This window comes from Protopterus annectens, chromosome 8.part0 (assembly GCF_019279795.1).
Source record: "Protopterus annectens isolate FY-2018-M chromosome 8.part0, PAN1.0, whole genome shotgun sequence".
Classification (NCBI taxonomy): domain Eukaryota; kingdom Metazoa; phylum Chordata; order Ceratodontiformes; family Protopteridae; genus Protopterus; species Protopterus annectens.
The window spans coordinates 81,785,832-81,811,796 of record NC_056741.1 but is presented as its reverse complement, the minus strand read 5'-3'; the positions used below and the strand labels follow the sequence as shown (position 1 = coordinate 81,811,796).

At 39.6% G+C, this 25,965-nt stretch overlaps 1 protein-coding gene across 1 annotated transcript in view; it reads right to left on the bottom strand.

Annotated features, from left to right (window-relative positions):
* The window catches only part of LOC122808662 (C-type lectin domain family 10 member A-like), a 96,578-nt gene that overhangs the window by 13,294 nt on the left and 57,319 nt on the right, over nt 1-25,965 (bottom strand). The window contains exon 5 of the mRNA XM_044079638.1: nt 8,809-8,945. Coding sequence (XP_043935573.1) covers nt 8,809-8,945 — 137 coding nt within the window. The remainder of the gene's footprint in view (nt 1-8,808; nt 8,946-25,965) is intronic.

Here is a 25,965-nt window from a genome sequence, read left to right as displayed (position 1 = left end):
ACCCCAGTAAACACGTTAAAATAAAATAAACTAAACTACCCCAGTAAACACGTTAAAATAAAATAAAATAAACTACCCCAGTAAACACGTTAAAATAAAATAAACTAAACTACCCCAGTAAATACATTAAAATAAAATAAACTAAACTACCCCAGTAAACACGTTAAAATAAAATAAACTAAACTACCCCAGTAAACACATTAAAATAAAATAAAATAAACTACCCCAGTAAACACGTTAAAATAAAATAAACTAAACTACCCCAGTAAACACATTAAAATAAAATAAAATAAACTACCCCAGTAAACACGTTAAAATAAAACTAAACTAAACTACCCCAGTAAACACATTAAAATAAAACTAAACTAAACTACCCCAGTAAACACATTAAAATAAAATAAACTAAACTACCCCAGTAAACACATTAAAATAAACTAAACTAAACTACCCCAGTAAACACATTAAAATAAAAAACACATTAAAATAAAACTAAACTAAACTACCCCAGTAAACACATTAAAATAAAATAAACTAAACTACCCCAGTAAACACATTAAAATAAAATAAACTACCCCAGTAAACACATTAAAATAAACTAAACTAAACTACCCCAGTAAACACGTTAAAATAAAATAAACTAAACTACCCCAGTAAACACGTTAAAATAAAATAAACTACCCCAGTAAACACATTAAAATAAAACTAAACTAAAGTAAATAATAGAGTGATCCATTCTTCATATGCGACATTAAACATATAACCTTCTATGAGACTGTCAACATGGTTTTAGGCCTTTCCATGGTACTACTACTACCATACTATCCTTCGCTGACTGCATCAATATGCATCACAACAACAACAGGCTCTTCACTGCACTCTTCATAGACCAATCAAAAGCCTTTGATATGGTGAACCATCAATAACTACTACAAATGCTAGAACAACTCTCACTCAACATACAGGCATCACAGTGGTTCAAGTCCTACTTAGAAAACAGACCGCAGGCTGTCCTCTGGGACAATAACCTTCCCGCTCTTCTTCCTATTACTCTTGGGGTCCCATCTGCTCTTCTTCCTATTACTCTTGGGGTCCCATCCGCTCTTCTTCCTATTACTCTTGGGGTCCCATCTGCTCTTCTTCCTATTACTCTTGGGGTCCCATCCGCTCTTCTTCCTATTACTCTTGGGGTCCCATCCGCTCTTCTTCCTATTACTCTTGGGGTCCCATCCTCTTCCTATTACTCTTGGGGTCCCATCCGCTCTTCTTCCTATTACTCTTGGGGTCCCATCTGCTCTTCTTCCTATTACTCTTGGGGTCCCATCCGCTCTTCTTCCTATTACTCTTGGGGTCCCATCCGCTCTTCTTCCTATTACTCTTGGGGTCCCATCCACTCTTCTTCCTATTACTCTTGGGGTCCCATCTGCTCTTCTTCCTATTACTCTTGGGGTCCCATCCGCTCTTCTTCCTTTTACTCTTGGGGTCTCACAAGGCTCCATCCTGTGTCCTCTCCTCTTCTCTATATTCATCAATGATCTAAAGCTAAATATTCCTCAAGCCACCTGCATACAATATGCAGACGATTCCACACTAGTGTGTGCTGCCACCTCATCTGCTGAGCTCCAAACCATCACCCAGACAGTATTTAACTCAGTTGAAAAATATTTTTTGCAATATTGCCTCCGAGTAAACGCCAAAAAAAAGAAACAAATTACTTGTTTTTACTCCTACACAGAAGTCCCCTCCAATATATCTAACTGTCAAATCCAGCAACGGTACAATAATTACACCTGATCCAACCAGCAAGCTCTTAGGAGTAACAATAGATCACAATCTCAACTTTGACACCCATTTTAACACTACAATTAAAGCTGTCAACAGAAAACTGGGCTCATTCTATAAGATAAAGTCTTTCCTCACCCCTGAAGCCAGAACCACCATTGCCCATACCCACCTGATCTCTACCCTTCTCTATGCTTCATCTATTTATACAAATCTTTCCAAAACTAACCTAAACAAACTGACAACTTCCTACAACAACATTGCCAGATTTGTTACGGGTGTCACCATACAGAACCCATCATTGTTTAAATCTGAAACAGCTAGGATGTCTAGAACTCCAAAACCAGCTACTATTTCAGCAACTTACAATTACCCATAAGATTCTCTTTCATACCAACAATACTCCTATTCTTAGTAGCATAGTCTCTCCTTACAGAAATCTTACTACCCTTCGCTCAGTAAATAAATTACAAGTAACTATCCAGGAATCCCTTAATAAAGCAGGGGGCTCCCTCTTCTCTAATTCCGTGGGTATGATTTGGAACAGACTCCCCAGCAGCTTACAATTACTTTCATCATTACCGCTCTTCAAGCACCAGCTAAAACTACACCTCAAAGCACAATGGTTATGCCCATGTACTAACCCAGATTAACACTAACTGTAGAGCATTCTGCTTTTTCCCCTTCCATAACCCACTAGTGGGCAAATAAACCCTCCTCTTAGTTACTAGTGTAGTTTCTTACTTCCTTCTTATTACATGAAACTTACTTTGTATATTTCTAAAACCCTACTCTTGCTCCTGGCACTTTCATTGTCAGTTTTTGTATTAATACCACCCATGTTATATTGTGTAAAGTTCTAAATAGGCATAATAACTAGTTAGAGCCTCTCATCTCTTCCCCACTCTTCTGTATAACTAATGTCAAACTATATACCTCAGATATATGCCTCTCAAACTACTGCATTGCCAAAACCTGCATTCATGTTTTTCTATTGATGTTTGTTCCTTCTATGCTAGCCTACAGCTATAATGTATTTAATCACTTTTTAGCGTTTTGTGCCTTTACTCCTTGAGACTAGTTTTACTATGTTAGTCTGCAGCTTTACTGGTTTTGTATTTTTAACATGTATTTGTTTTATGTTGCTGTATTTTTAACATGTATTCGTTTTATGTTGCTGTATTTGTAACATGTATTAGTTTTATGTTGCTGTATTGCTTTGTATTCCTCTTACATTAGTTTAATCTTGGAGCTTTTCTCCCTGGGCCTCTACTGAAAATGGACATGTATCCAGTTGGACTAGCCCGGTCAACAAATGTAAAGTAAATAAATAAAATAAACTGAGGTTGCATATGCCTTTGACATTACCACTTATCAAAAACAAAAAGAGTAGTGGAGGTTCCCTGGTTCCCTGGCCAAGTTTCACATAGCCAGTATGAATACCACCTCAGGTCTCCCTTGAAAAGAGGACACAAACCATGTAAATAAATAAATACATACATAAAGCAGAACAATAATATTTATAAATGTGCAGATTGTGAGAATGTTAGTACTATTGTAGTGCATGGAGAGCCAATCTTATTCTCCAATAGCAGGAAAAAGACGAATTACTTAAGAGCTTCTGTAGTACAAGACCCAGTCATAACAATTGTTAAGCACCCCCTAAGCCCTGTTATGATCCAATTGTTAAGATCAGACATTGCACTAGTTATTAAGAACTTTTCAGTGCAGAAGCTACAACTCATCTATACTAACAATACTCTTAAGATTTGGAATTGGTGTTTATTTTTGAAAAACAAGAATGGAACACAAATCAGTTCTATATCTCACTAAGCACTTCCACTATAAAAGTACAACAAGTCTTAAGAAAGATCAAACTCATATTTTATTTGTAGTGCATGGAACCTCATGAAAATTCAACAGTATAAGGAAGTACTTGGAAAGCAGCTACAAGAGGAGGGACTGTGTATCTAGAAATAGTTGGGCTACATTACTTGTGGTAAAGTGGCACATTAATGCAAAGTGCCACTGTGAAGTCCACGAGGCGTAGTCTAACATGCAAAATTGTGTGGGTTGAGAAGGAAGAGAATAGTTAAAGTTAAGGGAAAGGAGAAAAGATGAATGTACTTACTTTTATTAATTGTTTACTGATTTTAACTGTTTTTGCATCAAATGTGCTTTTTAACCTTATTCCTTTCAGCCTTGCATCCTTTTTGGTTATAGGATTGAAGATGCCAGTTCTCTGTTGAGCAAGTTCCCTCTTGTTCTTATAGGTTCATAAGCAAGTAGTACACTAGCTGCCTTTGTTGGCCATTTTAACCCTAGCCAGAAGCAAACCATGAGGCTAACACGTTAACTATTATACCAACTCTCAACTCCAACTATCTTAGCTATCAGTTTCTTTCTTTGTTATATAACTTATTTATACTTACAGTCCACCACGGTGGCTTGTTTTTTCAGGAGGACCTGGTTTTAGTCCTGTCAGGTACAGATGAATTAATACATTTGTCTAAGTGGCTATATAGAGCACTTGTGTACTCTTCTGCATAGCAGTCATTATTAGCTGTGTTAGCAGGGGTTTTGAATTTTTTTATACGATCATTTAGTTGGCTATAGTTTGCTTTGGAGAAATATTTCAGTTTTTTTTTTGCTCCTGTGAGGGTGTTAGGTTATGGTCTGACCTTACCAGGGAGGGCAACACATAGATAGTAGTGCAGTGACCCCCCCCATGTTTGTGAGCACTAGGTCTGGGACATTTGAACCTGTTGTGGGGGTGCAGACCAACTGTTCCAGGGCATTTGAATTAACAAAATCCAGGAACCTTGGAACGATTGTGTTTGTGCTCACGTAAATCACCCAGTCAATGGAAGGATAGTTGAACTCTCCCATGACCAAGGTGTTTGGCTGTACACTAAGTGACTCTAGCATGTCCAGGTAGGTGCTGTGCTTCTCCTGGTTCATGGTGGAGGACCTGTAGCTAGCGATGATGTGGTAGGGTGGTGTGCTTCTGGTTCATGGTGGGAGACTCATAGCTAGGGATGATGTAGTTGGGTATTTTGCCTATAGTTATTTGGACCTGGAGTTGCTCAAGAGAGTCGTACTGTTTTACCACTCTCATAGTACCAGTGTATTTGGATTTAATGAAGATGGATACACCTCCAACTTTGGTTCTTTCACACTCTTTTTGTGGTCTGAATATGTGAAAGGCATTGTAGCCTTTTATGGTTGGGCTGCTCTCTGCAGCCTTGAAGCAATTCTCAGTTACTGTGCAGACGTCAGCATCTTCCAAGGCGAGCAGTGCTTCCAGGGAGTACAGCTTACTGTTTAGGCTCCTAGCATCAAGCAGCCTGATCTTCAGTTCGTCTCTAGTGCATTTCTTTACATTGGCATTGGCAGTTTTATTGTTTTGATAGTGCCTAAAAAAAGTACTATGGGGAATGCAATAGATATAACAATTATATAATAATTATTATATTCAGGCACCATGAATGTTGGTGGTTCATGCAATTAAGTATACTTGGGAAGCCAAAAGTACCAAGTGTCTGAAAAAAAATCAAAAAACTGAGACTGTGCCAGAGTCTGTGGGTCCTTTTGTTCATAAAAATTCAGGTATACATAAAGTTTACTAGCAGTAATTTTTTTCTAAGTAAAATATAGTAAAATGACTGATTTGAACTTGGCTGTTCACTTGGTTTACTATTGAATACCCAAGTCGCTGCTGTCGACTGGCATGTGGTTGAAAGGCAGTTTTCCAATAGGCAGAATGCCGACTCAGAATACATCAACTGCACTACAGCAAATGGGTAGTGTAGTTCGAGTATCTCAGTTCGGCATTGTGCACCGAGATCGCAGTTCGGTGAGGAAGAGGGAATTAGCCCATTTCCTCAATGTAGTGCAATCTCAGAGTTGGTATATATAAGTTGCAGGGGGTGTGGGGGTGCAGGGGGGCTTAATCCCCTGCAAAATAGTAAAATACATGTACCATCGACTATGGAATGTCACGGTACATGAAGGTGCATAGCATGGGTGACTGACTTCACCTCCTGCTATGTCAAATACATTGAACTGCAGGTGTCGATGTATTCATTTTCAACCTGGCCAGGATTTTGTTGTTCCAGATTCAGGATTTCGGGTTGACCATGTGTCCGGTCGATCCATGCAGTTTCAAGGTTTCAATACTAAACCGTTTACTCTTCAAATGAAACAGACATAACAAAAAAAGAAGTCATGTAATAGAATATTATCGTTACATAGATGATTTAATTTTTGTATGTGAAGGGGGTAATTTAGATGTATATAGGGTATAGACTTGGCTATTTTATCAAAAAAGATATAGAAAGGAAATTTTCCATAGAAAATTGCACTATGGCTAAATTTTACTGTCTTCCTAAACTACATAAAGATAGATATAATCCCCCGGGTCGTCCTATAGTGTCTGCTTGCAACTATTTTCTTCATAATATAGGAATTGTGTTACATGAATTACTTTTACCAAAGGTTGTGCAGTTGTCTTCCTATATTAGAGACACTTTTGACTTTCTGGAGAAAATTAATAAAATTCCGTGGAATGAAAATAGGTACTGGATAGTAGTAGATGTTAAAAATTTGTATACTAATATTACACATGAATTAGGGGTGGAAGCTCTTAAATTTCATTTGGGTGAAACTCCTCTTACTTATTATACAGTTGATTTAATACTGTTTTGTCTTAAAAACATTTTTTTTTAATTTAATGAAATTCTTTATCAACAAATTAAAGGCACAGCAATGGGAGCAGTTTTTGCTCCAGTATATGCAAATCTATTTATGGGTTATTTTTAAACTAAATTTCTATATAGAATGTGCTTCTTTAGAAGTCATGTAATAGAATATTATCACTACATAGATGATTTAATTTTTCTATGTGAAGGGGGTAATTTAGATGTACATAATTTTATTCATGACTTAGACTGTAATCATTTTGGCATCAAGTTTGATGGAGCTCAGTGGGGAGATAAAGTTACATTTTTGGATGTAAATTTGCATGTTAGAGGTAATAAGGTAGTAACATCAGTGCATCATAAGTTTGAAGGTGTGAATAATTTCATTAATGGGACTAGGTGCCATCCTCCACACTTAATATCAGCACTTCCCTATAATGAATTATTGCGAATTTCAAGATTAACTAGTGATGAACAACACAAAGAATTATAAATTGAGTTGACTTGTCAGAAATTTATCAAAAGAGGTTATAGTGTAGAAAGTGTAGAACAAGCTAAACATAGAGAACATCAATTGTTGGTATTATAAAATAAATTTTCTTGGATATACTGGCTGAGTCATTTCTTGAACTATTCTTCCTTTTTGGTGGCTTAATATAACAAAAATTGAGTCTAGCAAGACACCAAATGTGGAAATGTGGACAGACAAGTATCATAAAGAGGTTTACCTGTTACTGTTTTTTCATCATTTAATTGAAGAACAGAGAAAAAATATAGTCAGTTTAGAGGAGAGAGAGACTAGCTGATGAGTTTTAAGTTGTAAATAAAGTTAGACAAACAATAATGCGCTTATGCATCGAACCCATCACTGAAATGCAGCACTTTATTCTAGGTTCAAACGTGTTCAAGCTGTGTTATTTAAGTTGACAGAATTTATCACATTAGCATTTATGATAGTAACATAATACCTGAAAGGGGAACACTGCTGCACATGAGCAGAGTGGGCCATCTGTAAAATTATCCTAATGTTTCCTCCATTGTAATGGTATGTAACCTCAACCACCAAATAACATAATGAATGGGTAAGCTTCATGGTCCAGAGAGTACAGCAGCCCTTAGTCTCTATTATATGGGCTGCGGTCTTTAAAGTTGTAGTGTCAGTGGTGCAGCAGATAACACACTTGTTTTTTTTTTATGCAGAAGGCTGAGGGTTCTATTCCCACCACAGGTTGATTGATCGCTGACACTACAGTGCAGCATAAGGGGGGTGCTGCCCTTTAGATAAGATATTAAATTGAGGCCCTATCTGCTTGATGGCAGCTCAAGTTGATGTAAAATATCCCACAGTACTAATCAAAGACAGAAGGGAAAGTTCCCTGATTCTCTGGCTAAATTTCCCCTAGTAGTATAAATACCACCTTGGGTCTGCCTTAGAAAGAGGCTACTAGCCTAGCAGCACTTACCTGGTCAGCAAAATAAAATAGCATATATTTCATGTATAATTTCAGATCTGTGGAATATTTCTATTGCATACATGCACATTACCAATTTATATTTCCAATTTCCAATCTGTTTACTTTTATTAGATTTTTGAATTGAGAGGGGAGGAGTAGAAAGTTTTACTGGAAAGTACTTTATGAAAGGTTAATTTCTGTTTAGACAGTAATATTTCTTTTTTGCTTTCTAAGTTATTACACCCTTAAGTACATTAGAAGGTACTTTATGAAAGGTTTATTCCTGTTTTGATATAGTTATTTTTTCCTTTATTTCTAGGTTATAATACCCCTTAATTCCATTGCTTGTGCAGACTGTTTTCTTTTACACCACATTTCTCTTCATAATTTTTGTATTCTTTGCAGAAACATTCATTCAGATTACCAGAGGATAGCAATGAAACCATGAGATAGTAATGAACCGTACGGATAATGTTGCTGTGGTCCTGGGAGGGAAAAATCTGCAGTGCACGTGATGCAACACACTAGCTAGATTTTGTGTCAATAACCAGATTTTAGTAGAAGCATGTGCAAAGGATTCCCATGATGCCATTCTCTGTTCCCTCTGCATCATGGGACTTTTTCTTTGGCCAACTCATGTATCCTAGATAAAACTGCCATTATGCTGTTACTCCTTGGTGATACAAGACAGCTTACTACTTAATTTTAATTCCAATATTGCTCAGGCTTTAAATGTCATAATGATTTAGATCTCACTGGTGAGTATTTAGATCTCTCCTTCCCTATGTGGGGAGTTATGTAAAGGCACCATTAAATCAGTCAGTAATTTGGTATTGAGCCTGCCTTATAAGTAATTGACAGATTAAGTCACTCACCTGGTATTGCAGCTGCAAGATGTCCCATTTGTGCTGTGGCAGTCTCCTTCATCCAGACCATCTGCCTTTCTAATCCAGTAATACTCTGAGCTGTTTAATGTTTTATTTATCTTCACTGCTTTTGTTTGCAAGAATTCCTGACAGAAAACAAAATGACATTAATGACATAACATACTAGCTTTAAAAAATGAGTCATCTGTTTATTAAATCTGTGTCACTGATTCACCACTGGAATGTTATACCTTAACCACATGAACCTTATGTTTTTCTGTTTTTGTACTTCTAGTCTTGTTTACACAGTAAGAACTTGTAAGTCTAGCTGTCCTGTTTAGGGTATTGTAGGAGTTCCTGTTTAGTTAGCTGAGGTTGCAGTAATAACACATTGTGCAAACAAAGGATGTGGAACTCAGACCTATTTGGAGGGAATTACTAGGCATATAATCCAAGAGGCCATTAAGGTCCCAAGTCCAAATTTGCCAGAGCACTGCCTGGTTAAATGACATGCTCAAGGTCACAGAGTAAGCAAATGAAGGCTGAGGGAATCAAACCCTGGCCCACAGGAAGGCAGCTTATTAAGAGCTCTCAGCCTTACTCCTGAAGGCTGAGGGAATCAAACCCTGGCACACAAGAAGGCAGCTTATTAAGAGCTCTCAGCCTTACTCCTCCTAGCCTATGGCCAGCACATCTCTGGGAAGCCTGCAGGGAACCATACATTAATGGTGTTTGTCACACCCTTGCAGAATGAAAAAGACAAAGATATCCAGCCATTAGCATGACTTTTATCAGCTGATAACACCAAGGCACTGCATATACGTACTGAACTACAGCAGCATTCTGTGTATAAACGATTTGTATGTTTCATGTATCGTTGTCTAAATAATAGAACTAGGCTGTCAATGCACACATACACGCACACACACACACACACACACACACACACACACACACACACACACACACACACACACACACACACACACACACACACACACACACACACAGACACACACACACACACACACACACACACACACACACACACACACACACACACAGACACACACACACACACACACACACACACACACACACACACACACACACACACACACACACACACACACACACACACACACACACACACATACACACACACACACACACACATATATATATATATAAATATATATATATATATATATATATATATATATATATATATATATATATATATATATATATATATATTACTGTACTGCAGGCTGGAACCAGAAAGCAGTGACATCAGAAGAATTCAAGAACGCCCATGTTTGAGAAATAAGAACTCAGGAGAACAATGTATAAGAGAGAGTGTATGAGACACCCCTGCAAAAGCACACATGTTTATATACATGTCAAGAAAGACTCAGTGAAGCTTGAATCTTCACTTTGTAATATATTAAACCTCCTGTGGTGGAGGCTGATAAAATATATACAAATAATCCCTTAATGACAAACCAGTGTTTCCGCTATGTGTCTTTTGAATGCCCATGGCTACTTTGTAAGTCTTTACGAGTGCATTCAGGCCAAAAAAAAATCAAACCCCACTAGCTGAAGACATACCATTTTTCAGACTTTTTGTTACCTCATCACTACAGCATAAGTGGATAGTTTGGTTAATACTTGAGAAATATGGGCATCAGGCTGGTCTCCCCCGCAAATAAACAAACATAAATATATAGCTACACATATAGATACATTGAGGTTCACAAAAATGGCTTTCAGTGATGAAACTTTGCAGTATTGTGTATTGTGTATTGTGTATTTTTTTTGGCAAGCTGACATGAATCTGTTTTTTCATTACTTGGTCTGTCCGTCTGTCCAGCTGTCAGTTTGTTCAATGAGTAATGAAATGTTGCAGATCACAGTATATTTCGTTGCACTCATGATAAGCATTACACTGCGGTACAGTTTAGAATTCAATACACTGAGCACGTTTACATGATGTAGACACAACACTTCGTGTTAACACACTCTAGTATGGCTGAGCACGTGTACATGATGTAGACACAACACTTCGTGTTAACACACTCTAGTATGGCTGAGCACGTGTACATGATGTAGACACAACACTTCGTGTTAACACACTCTAGTATGGCTGAGCACGTTTACATGATGTAGACACAACACTTCGTGTTAACACACTCTAGTATGGCTGAGCACGTGTACATGATGTAGACACAACACTTCGTGTTAACACACTCTAGTATGGCTGAGCACGTTTACATGATGTAGACACAACACTTCGTGTTAACACACTCTAGTATGGCTGAGCACGTTTACATGATGTAGACACAACACTTCGTGTTAACACACTCTAGTATGGCTGTCTTACTTCATTTTCAGTAATTCAGATTCGCTTAGCACTACATGCAACCCATCAACTGAGGTGGATTTAATGGCATTTTGCCAACTCTCTTGCCTGAGGTACAGGTGGATGCCATAAACAGGGGTAGGGTCACCTGTTGATGGATACCAGACTTTGTTCCCACTGGATGGTCTGCAATTAAAAGGGAGAAGCCTCTTTCACAGCATGCACCCTGTGACTATAGGGTAAAATAAAAAGAAGAACTTTAGCTGCCTGTATCATGATGGATGTATCATATCTCACTTCCCACCAGCTAGCGAGATAGTCACTAAAGGACTACTTTCCTCTGGCGATGAGTGAGATGCTCACAGAGGTAACATGGGGTACATGGCCAGTGGGAAACACCAGGGCCAGGGGGAAGCTATATAATTTCCAGTTGCTCCTTTGATGTGCTTTTGACCAAGATCATTTACTGAAAGCCACAAGTGTGTGAATGGCAAGGCATGATATGTGCTGCAAAACTGCACATCTATGACTAAGACATCACTTACTTAATCCAGTGTTCTGGGGTGACATGACACTCAAGGAAGGTTTGGTAAAACATTTAGACTAAAGTCTAGCTCTCCATAATATATTTACAATACACCGCTTATGATGCAGATTGTTGTCTAAACATTTCAACTTTAGACAAAACTGCTATCTGTTTTTCTCTAAATATGCTGTTTAGACAGGTGTAAGAGAAAGCTGTTACAATAGACAGTCATAAAGAAGTCTCCCTGGAAGAGTACCACAGTTCAGGTATCAGGCTGTTGGAGATTTAGATTTTACACACCAAACTGTAACATGCTTTCTTGAAATTCCACATAAACTGCCCCAAGCCCAAACATTTCAGTCAGCAGGATGTGTATAATTTAGGAGCTCTCAGAGGTTTAGATATTGAGGGGTTTTCAGTAAATGATGAGACAGCTCTCACCCTCACCATCCTGACTGGTCCCAACGCAACTCACCACATCTCTCCTACCTAACATCCTTCCATTGGTTGGTCACTTTCAGGAACACCTTTCTCTCCTTCCATACTGTAGTGGTTATTTAAAAAGGAAGATATAAGAATGGAAAATGACGGCGTCTGAAGGGCCCACTTTCATGTGCAGAGGATTCACTGGAACCTTTATCCTGCATTTAATTGTTTTATTAAAGGCTTGAGTTTATTAATTAAACTGCAGTTATCAGTGAGTTTTATTCAGTGTTTCTGACTAACAGAGAGCTGTTCTAAGAACAGGAAACATTTTAATAATTCTGTCTCACACATCTTTGTAAAGTCAATAACAGTTTATTACATTAAAGAATCAAAATGCAAAATAGCTTCTCCACAAATACCATGTAACTTGCAGTTTATGCAGAAGGTTAAAGCTATGAGATGTAGTTCCTGTGATAAAGTTAGATTTCCTCACCCTTGTTTGTCTAACATGTGACTTTGAGCGTGTTACTTAACAAGACACTGTTGCCAGGTCATCTCTGGAAAGGGACTGTGTGTTCAGTGGGCCTTCCTGGTTAATAAATGGGTACTGCTATATATACATATATATTTTTATGTTTATATTTTACTTTGTAAAGCCAGCAATATGTTATCCACAGGAAAGCAAACCCAGTTTTTAGGGCTAGTCCATTGCTATGTTAAACAATTTTTCTTCATTAGTGTTCAGGGTTCTCAACTATTATTATATCACATTTTATTTTGTTTCTATAATTTAATTTGCATATGCTGATCCTGCTGAATTTCTGAGAATATCTGTTCTACTTATTGTGCAAAACATTTAGTATATGCTTTTGTTTCAAACTGCTATTTAAAAATGTTTGGATTCCGTAAACTGAATTCATTCATTCTATTTCCATGTGTGTCAACAACCTTCTAGGATCTAGGATTCTGCTTGACTAAATTTTACTATTAAAGGAGGGTTTTGAAATGTTATGTTCCACAGAATCAGAGAATACAGGCAGGAAAAGCACAGATGTGGTATTAGTGCAATTTCCTTAGTGCATGTGAACATAAAAATAAGTTTTTCTTCCTCATTTTTTGAGTTTTGCATTTCCGTACTGATATCCAAACCATCTTCAACATTTTTTTTCCATTATATTCCCTGTTCATATAGTTGTTTTGTCATAACAGAATCAGAGAAGGTGTTACTTAGGTCAGCAGATATAGTAACAGTCCCTTGTTTCCTGTGCTTCCTGTGCTGGGAACATTTCCGTGGGAAGTATATTCCATACTTTTCATTTTGCAGAGTAAACAACAGGTGGTCCTGACTTCTTTACATTCTTTTAACAGCATGGAGACAACGCTTGTGAGAACAAGTCAAGTGAACCTAGAAAAGTTCCATTTTCGCTGCATATCATGTTTAAGACTACTAGAGTTCGGGGATATAAGTAAACAACACTAACAGAAAAAAACTAATATTTTAAATTCTTGTTCCTGGTGATTACAAAACATTGTTCAGTTATGCAAATCAACATTCTTTAAATTATGGTTCATGCTGCCCACAAAAATTTTACAATTTAATGGAATGTGTGCTGCTGACACGTTATATATTTAAAATCTCGATTGCATGAAGGAGGAATTGTTGCCCCATTTAAATGTAATCTGGACAGGATAGTTGTGAGGCATGCGTCAGATAATGGCGGCATGCTCGATCGGTATGGTTCATTTGGCGGTTAGCTGTGTAAGTAACAGGTTCACTGGACACATTCTGTACATCAGCATGGATTTGGGTATGAAGAACAGGTACCTTACAAGGATGAGACATCTAGATTACCTGGCAAGGTGGGTGACTGAAAAGTACTGAATGAATTGTTCAGAGTGATTGCGCCCACTGTTGATCTGTTAGGTAAGCTATTGACAGCAGTTGTTTTGGGAGCTGAAACATATGTGAACAGATTCTGCCTGTTGTCATCAACCGCCTCAGTCATAATTTGTGAAATACATTAAACCAGTGGATTTTCAGTAAACTAATGCAATAGTTCTTACAATGGATGTTATCAGTCATAATAGAGACAGGAAGGATGTTTGCTCATTCGCAAACCACTTACCTCCATTTTTGCATTGCAAAGTGTCATAAGTTCATAGTTTCATAGGTAGGTACTAGACTATCAGCCCAAGGGCCTAAGTAAGCCGAGCCAACAAGGTTCCCTGGCTTACGCCACCCAAGAAAGTTAATTTCCTGTGCCTCTGTCAAGCAGAGCCACAGAAGTGATCCCGGGTTGTATTTCCTATCTTGCAACCACTCATCAAGATTTTTCTTGAAGAGTGCTAATGAGGAACTTTGCTTGACATAGATGGGTAGCTTGTTTCAGAGTGTGGGAAGTATCTGGGACAGGACTCTATCCCTCCAGCATGTCCTGTTTATTGTGGTGACAAGGTTTAGGTCCCTAGAGCATGTAGCTCAGAGGGATTGGGATTTCTTAAGGTGTAGCATGTCCAACAGCTGGGTTTAACATAGCTTTATATGTTATGCAGAGATCTCCTCGGAGTAGGTGATATGCTACAGAGTAAAGATGGAGTTTTTTGAGACAGTCAGTGTACGGCATCTGTTTGAGGTCAGTAATCCTCTTTGTGAGGTACTTCTGTGGCCTTTCCAGCTCCTGCAGATGTCTTGTGAGGTACATTCCAAAAGGGGCGTTGTACTCTATAATGGGTCTAATGAGTGCCGAGTAGAGGGGAACAATGACCTCTTTTCTCCTGGATGAGAACCCTTTTGTGATGAGATGTGCCACATAGAAGGATTTCCTGACTACTGTGGCGATGTGATTATCAAAGGAGAGACTACTTTCCACCTGGGTCCCAAGGTTTCGTATCACACATTTGGCATTAAATAGACTGCCGTTTATGTGGTAGTTCATGGGTACAGAGTTTTTACCAAATGGGATGACAATGCACATTTTGGCATTGAGCTTGAGGCCATGCCTCTGACACCAGGCATCTGTCTCAGTGAGGCCCTTCTGTAGGATGTCCACATCATTTGGGGACTCAACTATGGCTCCTAGTTTGCAGTCATCTGCAAACTTTGTTAGCCAGAGGATTTCTGTGTTAGCCTGTACTTCAGAGAAGTAGATACCAAACAGGAGAGGTCCCAGGACTGAACCCTGTGGTACTCCACTTGTCACTGGTTTGAAGTCAGATTTGGAGTCTGCAGCTTTTACAGTGTGGGTTCTGTCAGTGAGCCAGTTGGCAACCCATCGTGTGATGTAGGGATTTAGTTTAGTGAGTTTAGCTATAATTCCAGAATGGGGGATGGTGTCGAAAGCCTTTGCGAGGTCAAGATAGGCTGTGTGAACCACCTTACCCTTGTCTACGGCTTTGGTGACTGCCTCAAAGAAGTTGATCAGGTTCAGAAGGCATGATCTGCTTTTCACAAACCTGAACTGGGTGGGGTTCATAGTTTGGAGGTTACGAATGTCTTTGTTTATGAGTTCCATGATGATATGTTCCATGGCCTTGTAGACCAGGCTCGTCAGGCTAATAGGGCAATAGTTCCCAGGATCAGTAGTGGCTCCCCCTTTGTGGAGTGGGATAACTGTTGCTGTGCACCACTCAGTGGGCACAAAGCCTGACGTGAGACTATGATTGAATATGGTGCTTAAGTGGGGAGCCAGTTCATTCTGAAGTTCATGTAAACCACAGCCTGGGATGTTGTCCAGTCCCATGGATGCTGTGTTTTTGGTTTTAGAGAGTGCAGCTTTTACCTAGATAGATGTGATTACAGGGACTCTGCATTCTTCCTGTATAGATATGGGCCCTTTAGGGGGTGAGAGGGGGGGTAAATGTTAGCACTGAACCTATCTGCCCGGATGTTGGCAATATCAGTTGGTTCTGTAATTTTCGTGCCATTGTGCTGTAACTCAGATCAGATCTGGGTATTGCCATTGAGATTCTTGACATAGCTATAGAATGCTTTGTGGTTGCCCTTAGAATCAGTGGCAATTTTGTTTTCGTAGCTAGCTTTGCAGGATCTTATAAGGGATCTCAGCTTCTTACTGAGGCTGACCAGGCAGCTCCTCCACTCATGGGATTTTACTCTCTTTTGCAACAGTTTCTTCCTTCTGTTGTACAGTTTGTTTATGGCAGGGGACCACCAGATTGGATTACTTTTTTTGAGGATAGCGTCTTGGTTCTGTTTGGGATAGCATAATCCATGCACTCATGTAAGTGCTTATAGAGCGCGTTTGTGTAGGATTCAGCAGTCATAACTGTATTATCCATCTGCATGGGTGTCATGAAGTTCGCCACTTCTGTCTTAAGAAGCATGAAGTTGGCTTTGGAGAAATTTTTTACCGTGGTTTCCTTAGTGGTGGGTGGGGGCAGGATGTAGATATCTAGGGTGATTAGCTTATGGTCAGATCTGACCAACGAGGAGTTGATTTCAGGTGTGGAATACCAGTAACTCATGTTGGTAATGACTAGGTCTAGGATATTGTTGCCCCCTGGTGGGGATGTGGATAAGTTGATCCAGGGCATTGGAATTTATGAATTCCATAAAGCGCTGAGTGAAGGAGTTGGTATGTCTAAGAAGGTTATAAAAACACAATGGGGGTGGCACAAAGGGTTGAGCCTCGCTTAAGAAAGAAAAAAATGTTTTTTCATTATTCAATAAGTTGTATGTAATGTATAGTGTTTGTCTACTGTAGTGTTACCTATTTATACATCACCTGAGTCAGGTACACCCTGTGTATTGAATAAAGGTATTCCACCTGTAATGGAAATTCACTTGTACAGTCTTATGTAGAGTCTTAGGGTACAGAATATTTAATTAGGGCTGTGAGGGGTCGCAGCCCCATGCAAATGTGAACTAATGTGTGAGTACAGTATGGGACAGATGTGTGTTGGCAGAAATACCCCTGGGATGTGTTTGTTAAGAGGATGTGGTTATGTTTGTTGCTAGTGACTTGTAACTGCTGAGTCATACTTATTAGAAACACTTGACTAACTGTTCTTAATCATTAAATCATTAAATCATTAAATTATTAAATTATTGCAGTTTCCAAAACTGTATTTTGTTAACCTCTAATTAAAAGAAAACATTTTTATAAAAAAGTTATTTTGTGTTATTTTCAGAGAATTTCTGAATAAAGCCTTCATTAAATATACAAATATATTTCAGTCCTAATGATACAGTAAGGCAGTTAGCACCAAGGGTCAAGGCTCTGAGCTAACGGGCTGCTCCTTGTTGATAAAGGTTTGGCGCTTGAGTGCTTCCAACTCTGAGTAAGTCATTTAACAAGACAGTGCTCCGAGGTCGCCCCTAAATGAGGGGCACATGTCCAGTGGGCATACCTGTTTACGAAGATATAGAACAGTAGCTCAAACACCTCCTAACTTACAAATGGGAGACATTTCTACTTTAACAGAAGACTCTGTGTACAAAAAGTAATGAATGGTTAAAGAAGTGCCTTCGGATTGGACAGAATCATTACTGTGTCACTGTAAAAGCCACTCAAACCCAAAGTGGAGTGTCACACCCCGCACTGGTTTCTACTCCTAATTTTCTTGCTCGTTATTTTCTGAGTTGTGGGGTACATCTGAAATTGCTCAACTCATTCTAAGGAAAGGGAACTATTGTTCTTTGCAGCATAAACCAATGAAAACATTGTCAGAAGTAGCAGAAGCCACTACAGAATTGTACCACAATAATACTACAGTACTGTACCACAGTAATACTACAGTACTGTACCACAGTGATATTACAGAACCATACCACAGTGATACTACAGAACCATACCACAGTGATACTACAGTACTGTACCACAGTGATATTACAGTACCATACCACAGTGATACTAGAGTACCGTACCATAGTGATCCTATAGAACTGTACCACAGTGATACTACAGTACTGTACCACAGTGATACTACAGTACCATACCACAGTGATACTACAGTACCATACCACAGTGATATTACAGTACCGTACCACAGTGATACTAGAGTACCGTACCACAGTGATACTACAGTACCGTACCAGAGTGATACTACAGAACTGTACCACAGTGATACTACAGTACTGTACCACAGTGATACTACAGTACCATACCACAGTGATACTACAATACTGTACCACAGTGATACTACAGTACCATACCACTGTGATACTACACAACTGTACCACAATGATACTACAGAACTGTACCACAGTGATACTACAGTACCGTGCCACAGTGATACTACAGAACCATACCACAGTGATACCACACAACTGTACCACAGTGATACTACAGAACCATACCACAGTGATACTACACAACTGCACCACAGTAATACTGCAGTAATGTACCACAGTGATACTACAGAACTGTACCACAGTGATACTACAGAACTGCACCACAGTGATACTACAGAACTATACCATAGTGATACTACAGTACCATACTACAGAACCATACCACAGTGATACTGTAGTACAGTACCACAGTGATACTACAGTACTATACCACAGTGGTACTACAGAACCATACCACAGTGATACTACACAACTGTACCACAGTGGTACTACAGTACAGTACCGCAGTGATAATACAGTACTGTACCACAGTGATACTACAGTACTGTACCACAGTAATCTTTTAAAGTATTTTAAGCTCTATTTCAGCAGGGAACCTCACCCAGAAGAGATACTGGAACCCACCCAGAGAACCATGCCTGGTACTTGTAGCATATGTAATGTGTGTGTGTGTGTGTGTGTGTGTGTGTGTGTGTGTGTGTGTGTGTGTGTGCATAGTTATGTTATGTTTATAAACATATGTTGACTATACATCAATTAATTGAACTGCACAAGCATCAATGTATGTTAAACTAATGTCAGTAGGTCGAACAAAAATGAACCCAACCACACAAAAATTGTAAAACCAAATGACTGAGAAAATAAATGGTTTCCTTTTTAGACCACCAAGCCGAAACCTTAACTATGCTGCTAGACCAGATTAGTTACCAGATTAGTCCGAATGGTGATATTGTTAGGGAATGGATTTGTTATAAGTTAATGCATGGGGTTAGGTTTAGGGTTAGGGGCAGTTTTTATAAGCTAATAAATGGGGTTTTGGTTAGGATCAGGTGCAGGTATAGGGTTAGGGTTAGCATGCATGAGTAAGGTCATGAGGGGTGAATCCCATGTCTCATCTTACTCTTGCATACTAACCTAACCCTGTCCTTCATCCCTACATATATCCTATAACTTAGCCCTGACTGTAAACCTAACCTGCAAATACTCACTCACACACTCAACAACATTAAAAAAACACTATTGAGGAAATTGCAATTTAACAGTTACACACTCCCAAACATTTACACACACACACACACACACACACACACACACACACACACACACACACACACACACACACACACACACACACACACACACACACACACACACGTATACCTATCCTTTGTTCTGTATGTCTTTTCTGTTTGAGACTATATAAAATATGGACTTTGAGTCATATGTTTACAGAACACACATCTTCTACAAGTATGGCACCTCCCGACTTTTATCAGTGGTAGGCCCCATATCTTCCTAAGGTTCCCTGTCTCCATAAGGCTTTGAATATTGTTTGTTATTTTGACTAAAAGCCTTTGGCTAATCAGTAACAACACTGGCCACTAAAGTACTGCTGGCCAAAATCTTCCAATGATTATGTAGAATATTTCTTATCTGACCCACATCAACACAAAATGCAATGCCCATCCATGGAACATTTCTAATCCTTCTTTTTTCTGTTGTATATCAGATATTGTTATCTTTCTGAGGACAGGTACAAATTCAATTCTGCAATATTTCAGTAATAGTATTATATTTTCAGTTTCATTAACATGATACCTTCTAAACTTAACCATATCCCATAATTCACTCACAGTCAAATTACATTCATTGTGCAGGATTCTAAAACTGGTCATACCGAGTAAGTATAACCTCTGCCATTCCACCCTAACTACGTGAAATATTCAAAATATTCGAAATCCAGCACTTGTGCATGCTAAAGTATGGGAAACAGTTACAGCCTCTCTTTGAACTGTGTATACTAATGTCTGCTATATAGTGTTATAGAAATTGTGCTTACATGATAAGAATTTACTTCTAAAATTAGTCTTTTTATAATTATAACTGACAATATTTAAAAATAGTGTATCCTTTTCTGAAGTATGTAGGAGAAGCAGTTTGAGAGTTGAGTCCATTTGTTTTGAATATAAGGAGGTGCTGGGCATAGCAGAATGAGGTTTGTGTACAAATGATTAATTTTTGTCGCTCAGAGGGCTCATACCCTCTTGCAGTACCCTTTTCCATATACAGGTGGAGCTTCTGCCACACAGGGAAGCCCATTGATTCAGCAAATTAGTTTGACATGGAGTGCCCAATTCCCCTTTCGGAATCTGGCATAGAGATCCACAATTCTCCATTAGCATACATTGAATGGAGAATGACAGAAGCCTGCTTTTTAGGAATCCAGTGTGATGTAACACTTCAATTAGGTGTATTATACCACACCAAATTCTTCTGGAATCCAGCCCACTGTCTCTACTGGGTATTTTTTTTACTACATTAGGCTTTATAATCCAAGGCTGTGCTGTGTGAAAATATAACAGACTGTAACTATAAAACTCTTTTCAGTATAGTCTGGAACAAAAAACATTATCTTCACCCTTAACATTTTCAACATCAAAAAGCGTTGTTTTTTAGAAACCATAATTCATTTCAAAAGACAATGGGCTAATGCTATTGTTAATATAATAGGGAAACTTCATAAGCTGACCAGCAGCTCCATTCCACAACATAAAAACATTCCAATAAAATGCAAATAATAGCAGAGACTCTGAATATGTGAAAGGCAATCATATGGCAAGATTAGTTGCTTTGATTCTACTCTGACAAAACATTTTAGTACAAGTTCAATAAAGTAGTAGTTGTAGCTTTAAGTTCATTTGAAGTTCACTTGAAACTGTAGTTTTATTGGCCATTTTGGGTCAATTCCTAACTCCTTGATCTTCCGCTCTTAAATCCCGATTGCCTCGAGGTTTTGGCATTTTTTCAGATGTGTTGGCTGTTGGTGAAGCACCCACCAAGAGGAGAAAATGCAGAGAAGAAAGGAGCCACTTTTGAGATTTTAAGTATTTTTCTTCAGATTATTTGCTAAGTTTTTCTGCATAGCCGCCCATTTTAAGCATTTTCTGGCTTGTTAAACTTGATTTCTGCATTAGTAACTGTATTTAGAGCACAACCTAGAGCTGTTTGCTGAATGTCCTGTTTGCACTTATTTTTAAAATCGCTTTTTTCTCAAAACTTGCATTTTATCTGTCTGGCCTAGCACTCTTATGTGGGGTCATTTACTGCACTGTTATAACTTGTTGATACTTGTGAACCTCTGCTATCTCTGAAAAAACAAAAAAACAAAAAAATCTTGCTTTTGTCCCACTTTTCTGAGATTTAAAAAAGTTCAGTTACAGATTTGCTGTTCTGAACTGTTTGTAAGTTTCTTGGAGGCCATTGTTTGCTTGGGCTAAAGGGAAGTCTCTGTGTTCATCAGTGGCAGTGATAAACATTGAGCAGCCTGCCTGCCCCTGTGGGAGTGGTTACTGCCTTGAAACTGTAGTTTTATTGGCCATTTTGGGTCAATTCCAAACTCCTTGATCTCCCTCTCTTAAAACCCGATTGCCTCGTGGTTTTGGTGTCTTTTCAGACTTGTTGGCTGTTGGTGAAGCACCCACCAAGAGGAGAAAACGCTGAGAGAAGAAAGGAGCCACTTTTGAGATTTTAAGTATTTTGCTTCAGATTATTTGTTAAGTTTTTCTGCATTGCCGCCTACTTTTGAGCATTTTCTGGCTTGTTAAACTTGATTTCTGTGTTGGTAACTGTATTTAGAACACAACCTAGAGCTGATTACTGAATTTCCTGACTGCACTTATTTTTAAAATCGTTTTTTTTTCTTAAAACTTGGATTGTATCTGTCTCTGGCCTAGCACTCACGTGTGGGGTCATTTACTGCACTGTTCTAACTTGTTGATACTTGTGAACCTCTGCTATCTCCGAAAAACAAAAAAACAAAAAAAATCTTGCTTTTTTCCCACTTTTCTGAGATTTAAAATAGTTCAGTTACAGGCTTGCTGTTCTGAACTGTTTGTAAGTTTCTTGGAGGCCATTTTTTGCTTGGGCTAAAGGGAAGTCTCTGTGTTCTTCAGTGGCAGTGATAAACATTGAGCAGCCTGCCTGCCCCTGTGGGAGTGGTTACTGCCTTGAAACTGTAGTTTTATTGGCCATTTTGGGTCAATTCCTAATTCCTTGATCTTCCTCTCTTAAATCTCTCTTTTGCACGGTTTTGCGCGTTTTGTGCACAGCGCAACAACGGGCAGCGCCGCCTAATTGGGTTTAAACTATTCCTGGCTCCACAAAGTCTGCTCTTCACTTTTTCCCTTAGAACTGCTCTATCTCTCAATTTAAACACTATATTCTCATTCTAAGGCCCTTCACTGGTCCAAATAAGTAATCTTACAAGTTAGCACTATTAAACCATAAGCACTACTTACTCTTATACTCTCTACGATTACCTTGTCCCCTATTGGTCCATCTTAATTCAGCTTTCCTGTATTACTCTAGCATGTCCAAAGGTCAGTCAATGGTTTCCTCTCCAGTCCAGCTGGTGAATCTGGGAATTTTGAGGCAATGTTACAACTGTCTCATGTACAAGGACAACCCTCTCCTCCTCCAAACAGGTTCAAATATATGTGAGAGATGCAACGATATAGCCAAACTGGAGGCTGAGCCCTCTCATCTCAAAACTGGTGAAACCAGTCAGGAGGAGAAGGTAACCTCACACAACACAATTCCAGTATCACATAGTTCCACCACATCAGCGAACCAAACACATAAATACACAAAAACATACTCGGATGCTCTAAATAAAAATCTACCTAAGCAACAGAAACCTCCAAAGCAGACGCCCAAGCAAACGCTACCCCAAAACAAAACACACACAACACATAGCCCACAAAGTCAGTGTGCCAAGCAGCCACAGCCCTTAAGGCTGAATAACACACCTGATACTCTTGTAATAGGTGACTCTATTGTCAGACACACTGATGTCCCGCTCACCAGGCTGAATAAAGAGAAGGTCACAGTGAGCTGCCTGTCGGGCGCTAGGATCTGCCACATAATACAAGCACTCAGGTCACTTCAAAGCAAATACAAGTATGACTCTGTCATTGTACATGCTGGTGTGAATGACCTGAGACGTACCTCCCTGTACTACATGAAAAGAGACATAGAGGAGCTCTCTAATCAGGTATCCCAGGCCGGTATGACCCTGACCTTGAGCAGCATCTTACCCTCACCTAGAATGATGCCACAGTACAAAGACAAAATGAACGATTTTAACAATTGGCTAAAATTTTGGTGTCATTCTAAGGGGATCCAGTGTCTGTCAGCCTGGGATGACATGCTCGACAAGCCACATTGCTTCGCTAGGGACGGCTTGCACCTGTCACCACTGGGCTTTCGGATATTGGCAAAGGCTCTTGCCACCCCCATAGTGCCTTTTTTAGGCAAGGCTCAAAAGTCAAACCCACCTCCATAGACAGCACAAGAAACAAGAAACTAAGGGTAATGCTGCTAAACGCCAGAAGTCTTAACCTCAAGATGCACGCACTCGAAGCTCTCCTCAGTATGGAGAACATCGATATCTGTGCAGTGAAAGAAACCTGGTTCAAGGCTCCAGAGAGCACCCCAGCACTACCAGGTTATACCTCATATCATGCTTTTCAGCCACAAAACCTGGACCGAACCACAAAAGGAGGGGGAGTGTCCATATTCATCAAGGATATCCACACCTCCAGATTAGTGGCATTGCACAAAGTATCGGAGACCATCCATGTGCAACTAACAGTGGGCAAGACTGCTTTTCAGTTTATAGCATCCTACAGACCACCCTCTGAAAGTCAGGAATCCCACTCGGCTTTCCTGAAAACATTGGAGAACATGAAGATCTCTCCGAACACCATTATATTGGGTGACTTCAACTACCCAAACATAGACTGGGAGCACTACTCAAGCCCCAGCACCTTAGCCCAAAGGTTCCTGGAAATTATAAACTCAAATGCTATGGAACAACTAGTCACCACTCCCACAAGAGGGGATAACATACTAGACCTGATCATTACCAACATGGGGACTCTATGCTCCACACCTGAAGTATATCCCTCATTGTTAAGATCAGACCATAAATTAATTTCACTGGATGTCCACATCCCAACCCCACCCCCAGCCCAGAAAACCACAGTGAAAAACTTCTCAAAAGTGAACTTCTCACTTCTCAAAACTGAAGTGGAATCCTTCAAGGCCCCAGGGCCAGTGGAAACTACGGCCCACACTGCAGAATCCTATATAAATGCATTCTACGGACATCTCCAGGAATGCATGGATCATGCTATCCCAAACAAAACCAAAACCCAAACATCCAAAGGCAGACGTCCAGTCTGGTGGACCCCAGCCATAAATAAACTGTACAACAGAAGGAGAAAGATACTACATGATAGAGAAAAATCCCTAATAGGGAAGGCATCCCTGATCAGTACTAGCAAAAAATTACGATCCCTCATAAAATCCTCCAAGGCCAGCTTCGAGAGAAAAATTGCTCAGGACACTAAAGACAATCATAAGGCTTTTTTCAGTTATGTTAGGAACCTGGGATGCAACTCCCAGACTTGTTCTGAGTTGATTCTAAATGACAAAAAATACACTGAACCCACAGACATCGCCAATATCCTGGCAGACAGGTTCAGTGCAAACTTCTCCACCCCCTCCCCCCCAAAAAAAGTGCAAGTATCTATCCCGGCAGAGGGCTACCTCCCAAACATCTCTGATGCTCAGGTGAAGGCTACCCTCTCCAAAGCAAAAAACACTGCTTCCATGGGACCAGATGACATCCCGGGTTGCGTCCTACATGAACTCCAAAAAGAACTAATCCCTCAAATAAAACAGCTGTACAATCTCAGCCTCACTACAGGATATGTGCCCACAGAATGGCATACATCAACAGTGGTCCCACTCCACAAAGGTGGAGCCTCCATGGACCCTGGAAACTATCGCCCCATAAGCCTGACTAGCTTAGTCTGCAAGGCTATGGAGAGGATCATCATGGAGCTCATAAACAAAGACATTGGGGACCCACAGACACTAGATCCTACTCAGTTCGGCTTCATCAAGGGCAGATCCTGCCTTTTGAACCTGGTTGACTTCTTCGAAACAGTCACCAAAGCCATAGATGAAGGGAAGGTAGTCCACACAGCCTATCTGGACCTAACAAAGGCATTTGACACAATACCCCACTCGGGCATCATAGATAAGCTATCCATCTTAAATATAAACCCCTATGTCACAAGATGGGTCGCAAACTGGCTCAAAGACAGAACCCACAGAGTGAGAGTTGCTGGAGCCATGTCAGACTTGAAACCAGTCACAAGTGGCGTCCCACAAGGTTCTGTCCTGGGACCGCTCTTGTTCGGTATATACTTTTCAGAGGTACAGGCCAACATGGGAGGACTATGGCTCACCAAGTTCGCAGACGACTGCAAACTAGGCGCCATAATCAACTCTCCAGCTGCCACAAACATCCTTCAAAAAGGTCTCACAGAGACGGATAACTGGTGCCAGAGCCATGGTCTAAAGCTAAATGCCAAAAAGTGTATAGTCATACCCTTTGGCAAAAACAATGTGCCCACAAATTACCACATAGGCAGTAACCCATTAAGTACAGAGAAAGTAATTAGGGATCTG